This window comes from Pieris brassicae, chromosome 14 (genome assembly GCF_905147105.1).
Source record: "Pieris brassicae chromosome 14, ilPieBrab1.1, whole genome shotgun sequence".
Classification (NCBI taxonomy): Eukaryota; Metazoa; Arthropoda; class Insecta; order Lepidoptera; family Pieridae; genus Pieris; species Pieris brassicae.
The window spans coordinates 1,691,554-1,707,299 of NC_059678.1; the positions used below are offsets into that span (position 1 = coordinate 1,691,554).

Below are 15,746 nucleotides of genomic sequence, written 5' to 3' on the forward strand. Positions count from 1 at the left end.
ATTGTATATAATATCTATACCATACATTTGTTTATAGGCTACACAAACTGGCTGCGGAGGTGACAGGCGAAATAGCATGGGTTGACGAGCGAAGGACTGCTGCATCTTCCACAGCCCTGCCTCAGGATCTACACGCTGCTCAAACAGCCCAAAAGAAGCATGCGAAATTGCGAGCAGAGTTGCAAGGACGGAAACCGTTGGTGCAACGAATCCTAGATAGGGGTGAACAATTGCCGAAGAATCCGCAGGCTGACAGGGTATGTTTAATCAATATAAAGTATTATACCACACTTCGATGAAGTTTCATAAAACGAATAATAGGCAGTACGGAAAATAATCTGTACATAGCGTGGTTTTAAAAAGCATTTTGTTAATAATAATTAATTTATAGAAAAAAGTGCGTGCGTACAACGTACACATGTCAGAAGTGAAACTTGTTTGGCAAACTAATTTTGAAGTCTTGTTCATATTTATACAAATCTAAATATGGGAAATAGGAAGATATGTTAGGAATTTAATTGTCATTAAAATATTAATTATACTTTTTTTTTAATATTTATTTCTTCGATATTTACGTTGTTCGCTGTTTATATCGTTATTGTTGTAACTAAATCATTATGACAAGTAAACTATGCAATATAAGTTCGTGTTTCAACATTATCTAAATATCTTGTAAAAATTATTGTCGTTTCCTTCTCACTCTCTCTCAATCGCTCACTCCCTTTTCTTCGACAAAAACGCTGCACACCTTCGTGACGTTTCTGTAGAAATTTTACCCACATGCGCTTAAAGAAGTTTAACTTCAAAAAAAAATTAATATAAATTTGTATACTTGACATAAAAATACTATGACTGTATACACCAGTCTACGACCTTTTAAGGTCTGGGCCCCAGATCTCTGTATGTGATTCATGATCAGTAGTCAATCAAATAGGTAATTAGGTGATCAGCCTCCTGTGCCTGACACGCCGTCATTTAGGTCTAAGGCAAGCCGGTTTCCTGACGATATATCCTTCACCGTTCAAGCGTTATATGCGCACATAGATAGTCCATTGGTGCACAGCCGTGGATCGGAACTACGACCTCAGGGATGACACTCGTACGCTCCACTAGGCCAACACTGCGTTTAGTGACAGTGTTGTGTATTATATCTTCGTCCGTCTTCTCCTAATACCACATACTTGGGTATATGTTGGAGACAGTATTGTCTTTTGATAACATAGCTTTGACACATTAAGAAAACACTTAAACGAATTGAAGCTATTTATTATTATTAAAAACTTATAATTATTTACATAATTTTAATTTTTTTCTGACGTTTCGCGTGCTTGACAGCGTGATAATAATACATAGCTTTAATCCGTTTAAAAAGTGTTTTCTTATATGTTGGAGATATTATTCAAATCTAATTGCGCTCTTTATATTATATCGTTGATTACATCTATCTCTTTCTGTTACATTGTCATTACGCTGTGGTGAAAAGAGACGGTATATATACGTAAGAACTTTAGTAAAAACAGCGCAATCTAGCTAATTTATCTTTAGTGTTTAAATTCTAACTAAAAAAAGTAAATTAATATATAAAAAAAGTAATTAAATTACTTAAAATAATATAATACTATTTTCTAATACAAGCGATTGGTTTATTTTTGTTAAAATGTTAAATATCTTTAACAGATCAAACAACTTTGCAAAGAGCTCGAAAGCGCTTACTCGGAAATATCTCAAGCGGCTGATGAACGCGCGGCTCGACTTGAAACAGCGCTTAAAGCGCAACAATTCCTGCACGATGCGCTAGAAGTGGACTCATGGTTAGCGGACAAAGCCGCTGAGCTGGCTAGCGCTGATGTCGGAAATGACAGACATCGTGCGACGCAATTGCTGACCAGGCACAAGGTATGTCATTTTTATCAATGCATAAATGGGATTTAAGTATTTTAAAGTAATGCGGAGTTTGATACCGGGATATTTTGTTTTATGGTACAAGGGACAAAGCGGGCAGGACGCACTCAATACCAGAGGAGAATGCGTTGCCGGCCTTTTAATTTATTATTTATTAACTCCAGCATTTTGAAATAAAATTATTAAATGCAATAGGGACACGTGTCCCAGGTCTCGACTAGGAATAGCAATATTTCTTTTCTGCCTCTGTTTAGTGATATTTCTTTAGATATAACATTATAATACAATACCTCCAGGCGGTAGAATTAGAGCTGGACACCTATGCGGCCATCATATCGGAAATGGGCCACGTGGCGGGAGCCCTGGCGGCAAGTGGAGGGCCGGAGGGCGAAGCGCTAGTGGAGAGACACGAACAACTGTCCGCCAGCCTTGCGAGGCTTCAGCGCAGAGCTGCTTTGAGACAGGCTGCGTTGGTTGAGAGTGTTTGCAGGTAGGTTTATTTTACTGTTTGCAAAAGAATTAAAGATTAATAAAAATAAACTTAAGTGGAACTGGCGAACATGTTACATTAACGAAAGAGGAAAACAATTAGATTAGAAGTTTAAGGAAACAATAGGTACACGGCAAGGTCACACAGATATCTAGAAAGAATGCTATGATAGAAAAATAAATGTATCTGAAATAAAAGGCTTTTATTATTATAAACAATAAACTTTTAAAATTCGCGGCATGGGTTCATCTGTATTCAGCGATCTCTCCTCAGGTTTAATATATATATATGGAGTTAACTCCATATAACGTCCTTCGATTTAACGACGAACGCCCTGAGTCGAAATCAATTGGCTTTGGTTTAGCTTGTCTTCCATACAATGATATACTCTACATAGCATTACAAGCACTCCCAATAACGACAACAATAGAGCAATAAAGTACTTTTGAAGTTGCTAAAATTATCATAGCCCGCAATAAGGTTACACCCTTACTACACACCATACAACAGCCGAATTAGGTATTACTTATTTAAATGTATTGAATAATATTAATTATTACAAAATACAGCCTACAGCAATATACAGTGTAAACTCCATGTAACGTCCTTCGATTTAACGACGAACTCCCTTAGTCGAAATCAATTGGCTTTGGTTTAGCTTGTCTTCCATACAATGATAAACTCTACATAGCATTACGCCCACTTAATAATGACAACAATTGAGCAATAAAGTACTTTTTAAGTTGCTAAAATTATCATAGCCCGCAATAAGATTACACCCTTACCACACACCATACAACAGCCGAATTAGGTATTACTTATTTAAATGTATTGAATAATATTAATTATTACAAAATACAGCCTACAGCAATATACAGTGTAAACTCCATGTAACGTCCTTCGATTTAACGACGAACTCCCTGAGTCGAAATCAATTGGCTTTGGTTTAGCTTGTCTTCCATACAATGATACACTCTACATAGCATTACGCCCACTTAATAATGACAACAATTGAGCAATAAAGTACTTTTTAAGTTGCTAAAATTATCATAGCCCGCAATAAGATTACACCCTTACCACACTCCATACAACAGCCGAATTAGGTATTACTTATTTTAATGTATTGAATAATATTAATTATTACAAAATACAGCCTACAGCAATATACAGTGTAAACTCCATGTAACGTCCTTCGATTTAACGACGAACTCCCTGAGTCGAAATCAATTGGCTTTGGTTTAGCTTGTCTTCCATACAATGATACACTCTACATAGCATTACGCCCACTTAATAACGACAACAATTGTGCAATAAAGTACTTTTTAAGTTGCTAAAATTATCATAGCCCGCAATAAGATTACACCCTTACCACACACCATACAACAGCCGAATTAGGTATTACTTATTTAAATGTATTGAATAATATTAATTATTACAAAATACAGCTTACAGCAATATACAGTGTAAACTCCATGTAACGTCCTTCGATTTAACGACGAACTCCCTGAGTCGAAATCAATTGGCTTTGGTTTAGCTTGTCTTCCATACAATGATACACTCTACATAGCATTACCAGCACTCCCAATAACGACAACAATCGAGCAATAAAGTACTTTTGAAGTTGCTAAAATTATGATAGCCCGCAATAAGGTTACACCCTTACTACACACCATACAACAGCCGAATTAGGTATTACTTATTTAAATGTATTGAATAATATTTATTATTACAAAACACAGCATATAGCTATATACAGTGTAAACTGCATGTAACGATCTTCAATTTACCGACGAACTCCCCGAGTCGAAATCAATTGGCTTTGGTTTAGCTTGTCTTCCATACAATGATACACTCTACATAGCATTACCAGCACTCCCAATAACGACAACAATCGAGCAATAAAGTACTTTTGAAGTTGCTAAAATTATCATAGCCCGCAATAAACTCGACTGTCAGCATACGAACTTTCACGTTGCACGTGTAGACTGTTGTTGACCATGACTAATAAGTAGGAGTCGTGGATCGTTTCGTGACGTTTCTCTTCTCCATTTAAGGACAATGTTCTTTTTTTATGATACTAAAAAAGTATGATGCAATTGCACCTATTGCGTGATGAGGTCTGTCCAATCACAAATCTTGCAAGGTCAAAAATATTTTACTTTTGTTTCTTTTCAGACATGAGTACTTGGCGGAAAGCGCGGAATTGGAGAGCTGGATACAGGAGCAATATGGAGCTGCCTCCAGCGAAGACTATGGGCAGGATTACGAACATCTATTGGTAATATATTAAACAATGTCTATTACAAATTTAATTAATGTAATTATTTAATTAAAATTACCAAATTTCCATGAGCTTAATAAAATAAAAATTAGACAGGATACAGGAAACTTGGTGTATTTGTTTTCTTTTAGCGTATTTTTATTCGACACTTGCAATGGGACGAACCCATTATCAATTATAAGCTCTCGATAAACGTAAATTAATCAATAAAGCTTTTTATAAATTTGACGAATATTTAATTATCCTAATCCTTTGTATCAAACAATTTGTTAGACTCAAAACTTAGCGATTAAAAAGAGTGGCGGAAAGTTTCTTGCCAGTTCTTCTACGTTCTTGATTTGCGAACTGGTAGATAATGTAAATTTAGAATCAATTTAACATTTTTTATGTTGGCGTTCATAAGCGTTCCATACTATCGCATATTTATGGAATTTAATGTAAAAATATTATATCCAGGTACTTCGTTCGAAATTCGAGGAATTACGACACCGTGTGGAAAGTGGCGCGGAACGTTTCAGCCAATGCGAGGAACTGGCGAAGAAATTGCTCGCTTCCAACAGTCCATATATTGGAGACATAGAGGCTAGACAGGAAGCCCTTGGGTGAGTTAAAGTTCATAGATTCTAGAAGAATTGAACTAGAGTGAATATACAGGTTGGCCAAAAAGTCATAGATCAAACGCAACTAGGGGTTAGATGGGGTCACCAGCTGCATAAAATAATCTACGGGAGGCCCTAAAACTCGATCCCTGCAGTTATAATTTATTTTGCGTTTTGAAAAGAAAATTTCCTTTTTTTAATAATTCTTATTAAAATGCGAAATAATCGACATCCTGTATCTTTTTCATAATATCCATTAGATTGGTACTGATGAGTCCTTGCGTTAGACATGTTATTTATGGGTGTATTGAAGAAAACGCAAAATCTATGATAACTCTGCAGGGATCGAGTTTTAGGACCTCCTGTACAATTTTTTTTTGCAGCTGGTGACCCCATCTAACACCTAGTTGCGTTTGATCCACGACTTTTTGGCCATCCTGTATATATGTTTTTTTATTGTCAACTTATCTGTTTCTATGTAATGTCAATGTCCAGATGTATTTAATGTTGATTTCGTCGTTTTCGTAGTCACGTGTACCGTCAATGCTGACGCCTTTCTAAAAGTATGACTAATAACATAGTTATTGTCTTTTGTTAAAATAGCTTTTACACGTTAAGAAAAACACTTTTTGAACGGATTAAAGCTATGTTTTATTATTAAAGCTTATAATTATTTACATAATTCGAAACGTCGGTAAAAAAATTAAAATTTAGAATTATGTAAATAATTATAAGTTTTAATAATAAAACATAGATTTAATCCGTTCAAAAAGTGTTTTTCTTAATGACTAATAACGTCAAACGTAAAAGTCAGTTATATGACAAACTATAAAATTTACATCAGTCGGTATACGTTCGTTCAAACGAACGTATACGCTACAAATACTCGTTATTTTCCAGTGAATCTTGGCAAAGTTTGGTGGAACAAATTGAGTCCCGCGCACGTCGTCTGCACGCCGCGGGTGAGATTCACCGATTCCACAGAGATGCAAGTGAATTATTGGCTAGAGCTGCCGATCGCCGCGCCCAGCTGTCCGAGCCGGCCCCGCCCAGGGACCTTAGGGCGGCCGAAGCGTTGCTGAGGAACCACACCACTGCAGAAAACGATTTGCTGGCCATCGATGCGCAGATGCAGGTAATAACGCCTTTTCATTTCTGAATCTAAGTACACTAATCCCTTTTTAACACGGTACTCTTATAATGCATTTTCATATTACGCGATTTCAGTCGCATTTATAATGATTAGCACGCGATTTAAATCCCCTTTTACCCCCCCCCCCCCCCTAATGATAGAAAATTAGTTTAAAAACAACCTTTTAGTGGTTGTTTTATTGTAATGTCAAAAATTCGTAAAGATTTTACGCTTCTTTTTAACTGTATGTTTTTCTCACTGTCCATAATAACAACTTGATCCATTTTTGCAGGTGTTACAAGAAGAAGGCTCTCGCCTCCAAAAGCTCTGCCCAGGTGGTAACGAGCAGCAAATAGCATTACGTCAGCGCGCGCTGTCAGAGGCCTGGAGTTCCCTTCGAGCAGCTGCAGATGCTAGAAAGACGGTGCTTCATCATCATCACCAATTGCAACAGTTGCTGTCTGAGGTACGATAGATAGATACGAAAAATTTATTAACATAGACGGCTTAGACTTTGGTATTGTCTTTGATATGATAGGAATATATTATATATTATTAGTTATGTATGTACAGGGCTCAGTAAAGTTAATATCTAATGGCTGCCCAGGGTTACAAGCTGCCGCCTGTGAACCACTCCCGAAATATGGCGTAAGACGCCAAGCCTTTTCAGCAAATACTGTCTCTTTTTATTAAAAAAGAGATTTGTCTCTCCCCTGCTGACTAGCGTATCGGCCACAGATCTGCCTGATCCCGTCATTGCTCAGATGATTTGATGTAGGGGTCCTGCCCCCCCCCCTGGCTAACCCTTCACTGCCATCACAATTTGCCACACAGTCAACTAGTCATCAGCACTATACATAATATATAGATTAATTACTTGAACGATCCTAGTTTGCGCGGAAGCACGTGAAAAGCCCTTGTATGGGTACGAAGTAATGAAATCTGGTATTATTTAGAATTATATCTTATTTATATTGCAATAAACATGTTTTCGCTGTGAATGAAGTGTTAAACTAATTTAACAATGCACTAATTTAAGCACGTTTCACGATGTGGAACCAGCTGCCCACTGAAGTATTTCCGAACCGATTCGATTTGGGGTCCTTCAACAACATCCTCGTCCTCATGTAAGCACATGGCAATGTGAGTGTCCACCATCACTGTGGACTGTGCATCAACAGGTGGCCTCCTGCCTCTTGTTACACAAAAAGAAACAAAAAAACTTATTTTCAAATTGTGTGTTCACAATGTAATGAAAGGAGTCAGCCAGTGTTGTGTCATTTCATGGAATTATAATATCATATAAATATAAAAAAATTACAGATCCGTGACGTAATGTCCTGGTCGAGCGAACTCCGCAGTCAAATGTCAGCGAGTCTGGGCGCTCGTTCAGCGGCGGCTGCGCAGGCGCAACGTGCGCATCACGACGCCCTGCGCGCTGAGATTGACGCGCGAGACGACACCTTCAGGGATGCTTTGGCCCACGGACAACAGCTTGTTGATGATGGACACCCTAATGCACAGGTACCTTGAAACTTATGAAGTTATTTGTATATCATTTTAAGGAATTTTATATTCTGCAATGACGTCACTAAAGACAGGTGAATTTGTGGTAAACCTTTTTATGGAGTGTTTGGGCTAGTGGTTTCAACGTGTGACTCTCGTCCCAGGTGTCGTAGATCTGTGTATTATAAAAAAAATAATAGTATTATATATACTATAATTTATTAATTTGTTTCATATGTTTTAAATTTACATTAACTTGTATAAAAACCAACCTGTTTAGGTCTGGGTCTTACATTTCTATATCTGTTTCATGATTTGTCACTTGAATAGGCAAGGGAGCGTTCAAGTATTACGTAACTAATTTTGTCCTCTTCTAAAACGTTACGATGCGGGTCGGGGATTGAATAACGCGTTATTGTTAATATTATTCACTTTCCAGTACTTTACACCACATAATGGTCAGTTTTAGGTATAAAGAGTCTCCGGGGTGGTCACGAAACGTTTTACTATTGGATACAGAAAAAATCACGATGCGTTTCATGGGTGGGGGGGTCAATAATCTCCAAAAATTGCGTGACGTAGTACTTGAACGCTCCCCAAGTACATGATCAGCCGTCTGTGCTTGATGCATTTAAACCTAACCTAACCAATTCTACTTCTTGTATACAAGAAGTCCACTCGGGAGTTGTGTACTATGATATTGCGGTGCGAGAGTGGCCTAGGTCTGGTTAGCGCTGCGCCATTTTAAGTTCTCGTGATATTATCACACGTATATGTCTTCTAGCATAATTTTATAAGTCATAATTGTCCTCTGGTGTGATATTTGATTGAAACATTTAAAAAAAAGTTAATCTCGTGTCTGATTACCAAATATCTTACGATCAGGAAATAGAAGAACGCTGCAACGCGCTGGTAGACGAGCGTGGCAAACTCCACGCGGCGTGGGCAGCTCGTCAAGTTGCCTTGGACCAACTGATAGACTGGCACTGCTTCCTGAGGGACGCTAAGCAGCTCCACGATCTATGCACTGCGCAGGAGGCGGCTTTGAGTAAGTGTTTTTTAGCAATCACTTGAGAGTTCAGAAGTTGATTGACTTTCAGACAGACGTTGTACACACGTCCTAAAAAAAAGACATCTTCCAATTCACTTAAATACACAAAAATATTCATCAAAATCGGACGTATGGAGGCGTTTAATTACAAACACGTACACGCACATACGTCCGTCGTTCCAAAACAATGTTTTTCTTGAGGCAGTCCACTATTTGGAACCAGCTGCTCATTGCACCACCATATTTCCGAACCAATTCCACTTCATTTCTTGAAGAACATTTCAAGAAAAGAGCGTACTAATTCTTAAAAGGCGGGCAACGCTCTCTGGCATTGAGAGTGTGGATGGGTATCATTTAACAATGGATAAACACGGGCAGGATGTTCTATTTTTTTTAATAATTATTTTGTGACTGGCAATTCAGCGCTTTCATTGTCTTTCCTGTTACAAATACGTTGTAAAGTAATATTTGTTGGAATAAAATTGTTCCGTACTTCAAGCACAGAAATTGAGCTCTTCCATATTGTTTTCACTCTTTGTTATGATAAATATTATAAATCTCTCTTAAAGTAAACTTAAGTTAAATTAGTTTTTGTAACCATAGAAAATAACTTAATGAATTCGTTTTAGGTACTGAAATATCTCCGACCCTCAGCGTAGAAGAGGTCGACAATTTACTGAAAAAACACGAAGCCTTCGAGAAGCTTCTTGCAACTCAGGTATGTATATTGTCTCTTTCCGTCATTGTATTTAACACTGTAATGAAAAGAGACAAACGCTTTTGTTAAGACCTGCACCGTGTTAAGTTTTTATTAATTTATATGTCTTAGAAATAAAGTATCTTTTTGAAGTGAAACTTCTTTATCGGCGTTGTAAAAAAAAATACCGTCACGTTTTCCGGTTACGCGTCACATTTTTGCGTTACGCGCTATATTGTTCTTGCCCCTACCACGGTTGATTCGATGAGATTCGAAGCCGTTAATAACAAAAATATATAATAACGATAACAATGATAAGTAATAATTCTATTACAATTAATGAAGTTCTGTAATAATCTTAGTAGTAATAAGGTAAAATTAAATAATTGTATTATTTGTATTCATGTCTATGAAAATAAAAGCCTTTTGTTAAACTTTATCTGATTTAACTTTATTTAACCAATTTCTGTAAAGTTGCATATAGTAGATCATTTTTCGAAAAATAAGGCCATAAAGAAGTTTCACTTATTACGTGTGTATACTAGTACAAGCACACATGCACACATATATATATATAATGCCTTTGTTGATATATATATATATATATATAATATTTACTGTTGGGTTATTAATACCTATTTATGTGCGGTGTTTTTAACAATTTGTTCGTTCAATGTTAGACAGAGATGTAATTATAAAATTGATTGCTATGTCTAGGCTTTCAATAGTTTCAACCACAAGAACAGCTAATTTCAGATAACTAATATTACATGTTTGTAGGATGAAAAACTGTCAACACTGAACTCCCACGGCGATAAGTTATTGCAACAAAACCATGTCGAAAGCCAACGTATTGCAGACGAACTGAGAGCTATCAACGAACGAAGGAAAAAGGTATTTAAACTGGTCTTAAATATGAATATTTTTTCACTCGTTCTATACTTGTTCTGTATATAATTAATTAATTATTTAGTGATTCATAAAAACTAAAAAGTACATCCAGCCGAGGAGTATACTAAAAAGTGCGTGCGTACAACGTATACGTGTAAGAAGGTAAACTTGTTTGGCAAACCTTTTTGTCTTGTTCATATTTATACAAATCTAAATATGGGAAATAGGAAGATGTGTTAGGAATTTAACTGTCATTAAAATATTAATTATACATTTATTTCTTCGATATTTACATTATTCGACGCGATTTCTATTGTGACTAAAGCATTACGATAAGTAAACTATGCAATATATGTTCATGTTTCAACATTATCTAAATATCTTGTTAAAATAGCATCTATTGTCGTTCTACTCTCGCTTCATTCGTTCGCCCTCTCTCTCTCTCCCAATCGGTCTCGATCGCTCTTTCCCTTTTCTTCGAAAACGCTGCACATCTTCGTGACGCTAATATTATTTTTATTGCGTTTCATCCGTAGAAAATATACCCTCCTACGTCCAAAGATGATGCAGTTCAATAATAAAGCCCGTTTATTTCCAACCTTGACAAATGTACAGTTTCGATTTGTTTTATACATTTTTATTCTCTTCTTATCCTTATATCCTTATTACCATTGATCGGAAAACAATTGAAAGAACCCCATCACGGCTTCTCCAGCTTTCCCCAAATATCTTTATCCATGGCTTTCATTTTCCAGCTTTCTTCCATTCGCTTCCTGCTAACGCTTTTATATCTTCTATGCACCCTTTTTAGAACTCATTTACCGTTTCTTCTCCTTGGTGTTTCCATATAGGCTATATGCCCAGACCGGCAGGTCTCCCTCATCTAATCATACATAAATTCACATCATTTAATTAATACACCATTTTTTCCAGTTATACGCCAGTGCAGCGGAGCGTCGCGCACGTTTGTTACGCGCCCGTGCACGTGCTCAGTTCAGTCGCGACGCGAACGAAGCGCGAGGCTGGCTCGCTGACAAATTAGCGATGCTTAACGCCCAACATGGTATGTAATTAATCTTTGTTTCTAATTTATTAAGTCTTGGGCGATACAAAACTCAGTTACGTATCGCACAGCCCGGATATACAACGACCACTATTAAGCCTCAACTTGTATGGCGGAATATGCTTAAAAGGTGTATTAAGAATAAGAGCACACGCTACATACACACGTGAAGGTGTGTATGTGAGATTTAAAAACTCATTGCGTCATCTGGTCCGAAGACAGAACCTCACGGTTAAGTCTTGCTTGCTTATCAACTACTAAAACCATGTATATCAGGGGAAGAAATAAAACTGAATTCAAACTATACACGATATTGTTTTTTATTACTAATACATTAAAACACGTTCGTTCAAGATTTATGTACGTATTCAAATAATTAAACAGGTGAAGTAACGAGCCTAGAAGACAAGATGAAGAAGCTCCAGAAGCACCAGGCGTTCACAGCGGAATTGGCGGCAAATCGCGCTCGTCTTCAGGAAGTGGAGGAGTTGGCGAAACAGCTGGGTCCCGAGAAGGAAGTAGTTCAAGAGTTGCAGCAGTTGAGGGAAGACTGGCGTCGATTGGAGAAAGCTGCGGAGGAAACTGGTATGTTCTTACTTTTGCGAAATTTAATTTTCGGGTCAATTCTGCAAAAAAAAAACAAATCATACGACATCTCATATTAGAGATGCAACGGGTAGGCTTATCAACAACTGTTGTTGTTGGACGTATTCATCCAGGCATCCTAGTAAAGATAAAAAGGTCAAGCCAGAGAATAAACTGGACCAGCCATCCCTTTAGGGCGACTTAGAGGGTTTTTAGAATTTACATTTATTTAGAGGGTAGTCCATACAATTTTTAGTGCATAATGCAGTACAATTTATATGAAGCCTCGAACCCAACCAAAATATCTAAAACTACAAACGTGGTTATAACTGAAATATCAAAAACCGGGCCAATATACACGATAAAATTTTCGTATGAGGGTATATGCAATTTTTATATTACTTGAATATATTTTGCATACATATTAGTAATTACGTTGAGACTGACCGTACAACAAAAACTTTAGGGGTTTTGGAAGTTGGTCCTAGGGGGAACATTCTGTAGCAGCATCACTTCCTTTACGTTGTAACAGTACACCATCATATTGTTTGCTTAAATCTATATATATAAAAGTGAATCCCTATTTCCCTTGGTCACGACATCACGCGTGAACGACTGGACCGATTTCGCTAATTCTTTTTTTATTGTCAGGAGAAGTATCTTATGAAATAAAAAAAAATGTGTTTGTGTGTCAGCTACGACGCACGATTGGAGTTTACTCCTTACGAACGATAATTATGATATATATCGAATAGAAAAAAAGGGTAAATGAATGCATCTGCTAAAATGATAAGAGAAACAAACATATATCTGTAATTATTCGGATTATTTATATCACTTCAATAAAGCGTATTACATAAAGTATGTTACAAAACAATATAAATAATAATAATAATGATAATAATAATAATAACAATAATAATTGTGTTCAATTTATACAAATCCAATTTTAGAGAGAGAATGAGATGGAATCATTCTTTTACACGTTCAATCCTACAGATATATATGTTTGTCTCTTTTCGTGTTACACTTGATTTTACTCCTCATAAAATTTCCGTACCGGGCCTTATAACTCAAATCGTTTCTTAAGGAGTAAACTCCAAAAATTCAGAAAATTGCGCGAAAATTTAAGAATACGTTTGTTACAATAGCAAATTTTTTAACCATATGATATTGGACAAAATGCGTCCAGAAAAACAAACAAAGAATGTTGTATATCATAAAGCATTTTTAGTTAATTATACCAATTAGAAATCAATATTCATAGTTAAGACAGGACAACGTTTGTCGGGTCCGCTAGTAATGTATAAACATTGATTCTAATATCTTAAAAGTAGTTTCCCTTTTAATAGACCTGCCATATTTTTGTTAAATGATAAGAAACAAATTCTGCTTCAGGGAGAGGATTGGAGGAGGCGCAGGATATCCTGGAGTTCAACCAGCATTTGGAGAAAATTGAGGCCTGGATAAGAGATAAGGAAATGATGGTATGGTATTTTGTGTACTTCATTAACGATTTTTAAACCATATTATTTAGTTATTATGTTTACTTCCATATAAATTAACTATATAGGGAAAAGGCGTAAATATATCTATGACTACTGAATCTATTTTCATGAAATTTTAGCTCTTTTCTATGGCTTTTCTAACTTATTGTCAAAGCATCAAGCCGCTCGGAGAGGGATTGGTCATCGACGATTCGAAACTCAGTTTTATTAATAATATATATTTCAGATTATATCTATATGTAGTACAGTTAGTGAACATAATCGATCTATACGTTTACAGGTTCAAGCCAATGAAGTCGGTCGTGATTATGAACACTGCAGCGCGTTGCTTCGTAAATTGGACGACCTGGACAGTGATATGCAAGTTGATGACAAGCACGTCAAAAACGTATGCGCACTAGCCGATAAATTGCTGAAACAGGTAATTACATCATTAATCAAATTCCTTACAGTACGAATTAAACCAATACGACAATGTCGAAAAAGTTAAATATATAAGTCGCAACGTCTTTTACGAGGATTTGTGCAATTGTCTAGTCTGATACTTATTCAACTAAATGAATATGACACCCTTATGCGATTCTATGACAGAATAAAACAATTATAGGGAAATCCAGCATCTATTCTCACAAAAACGTTTGTACTTACGTACACGCGTTAGAAGTTATACGTACATTGTCGTATCAAGATAAAATTTAAAAATATTTTCTTTTATTTTTCGCCTTATTCTACGTTTGTAGAAAAAATGACACAATAGAAATAACTAAAATGTTGACTATAGCCTACTGCAGGGCGTCAGTTTTTTGTGACGGCTTTGTCCCTAACGCGCCTAAAGAAGTATACCTTCAAAATTCTTTTTCAATTCGATACCGTGATTTATTCCTGCTCTAACTAGAATGGGCTATTTTAAAGATTTTACAAAAACATTATTTATTGACCTATAAAAATTTAAAGAAATCACCTTTTAAGCGTATTGAAGCTATAACCACGCACGCTGTAAAGCACGCGAAAGGTCGGAAATATTTAAATTTATAATTATGTAAATAATTATAAGTTTATAATAATAATACATAGCTTCAATCCGTTCAAAAAGTGTTTTTCTTAATGTGTAAAAGCTATGTTAACAAAAGACAATACTAAGTAGGACTGCTCACAAATTTCTTCTTCTTCTCTTAACAAAATGACGTAAACGTCTCCCAAGTTTGTCTGTTAACAGTCTTAACTTAACTTCGATACAAAATCAGTCTCTCGTAATTCAAATCCAAGACAGTATTAGGAATTCGTTTCACCTAGCCCCTCAATGAAACTTGAACATTTCCATGTTTTAGGGTCCATCTCAACAAGCAGATGTTATCAAATCAAGACGGGACGCGTGCCTGTCAAAATGGCAGGCGTTGAGTGGAGCCTTGCAGCGGTATAGGGATAGATTATCAGCCGCTCTTCAACTACATTCCTTTAATAGGTAAGGTGTTACCAGTTACGTTGCTAGCCTTTGTGGTGGTGGCTAGCTTTTCAGTTGGCAATCCTGCTATCTTCATCGAGTACTTTTGGTTGACTCAGCCCGTATGCGTTCAGGCTGTGCGTGCACGTTAGTTGTGCACGTTTAACACTCGCTCGTGATGCAAACATCGTAAGGAAACCTACATAGTTTATCAGAAATTAGCGTGTGTCAGGCACAGAAGGCTGATCATATAATTGCAATTCACGAAACAGATACGGAAGGAATCTGAAGCCCTGAAAAGTGGTAGGCCCCATCAGTTTTTTGAAGCTTTATAAAAAGATATTATACTTAAGTACAGATGCGTAGATCTCTCAAACTACTGAACCTGATCTATCATATTTTGGCACAGGTACCCAAATAGACCGTCATACTCAGGAGTTGTCCAATTCCATCACAATGATATACATAATGGTATAACCTCATTTATAAGTGGGTTAAAGTCAATATCTCATGCAGAAATCGGATGCTGAGACAAAGTTTGTCATTGGCGCAATTAGTTTTGTAATAAATCACATATTTTACGGTATTTTTTTTTCTTCA

At 36.4% G+C, this 15,746-nt stretch overlaps 1 protein-coding gene across 4 annotated transcripts in view; it reads left to right on the forward strand.

The window, feature by feature from the left end:
- LOC123717967 (spectrin beta chain, non-erythrocytic 1) overlaps nt 1–15,746 on the forward strand; it is a 105,233-nt gene that overhangs the window by 59,259 nt on the left and 30,228 nt on the right. For all 4 annotated transcript variants that reach the window (XM_045674263.1, XM_045674262.1, XM_045674261.1 and 1 more), the window contains 16 exons: nt 38–257; nt 1,678–1,896; nt 2,199–2,392; nt 4,568–4,670; nt 5,130–5,275; nt 6,173–6,407; nt 6,697–6,870; nt 7,728–7,928; nt 8,796–8,958; nt 9,591–9,679; nt 10,439–10,552; nt 11,483–11,612; nt 11,997–12,197; nt 13,596–13,684; nt 13,986–14,126; nt 15,034–15,167. In XM_045674263.1, the coding sequence (XP_045530219.1) occupies nt 38–257; nt 1,678–1,896; nt 2,199–2,392; nt 4,568–4,670; nt 5,130–5,275; nt 6,173–6,407; nt 6,697–6,870; nt 7,728–7,928; nt 8,796–8,958; nt 9,591–9,679; nt 10,439–10,552; nt 11,483–11,612; nt 11,997–12,197; nt 13,596–13,684; nt 13,986–14,126; nt 15,034–15,167 (2,553 nt within the window). The remainder of the gene's footprint in view (nt 1–37; nt 258–1,677; nt 1,897–2,198; nt 2,393–4,567; nt 4,671–5,129; nt 5,276–6,172; nt 6,408–6,696; nt 6,871–7,727; nt 7,929–8,795; nt 8,959–9,590; nt 9,680–10,438; nt 10,553–11,482; nt 11,613–11,996; nt 12,198–13,595; nt 13,685–13,985; nt 14,127–15,033; nt 15,168–15,746) is intronic.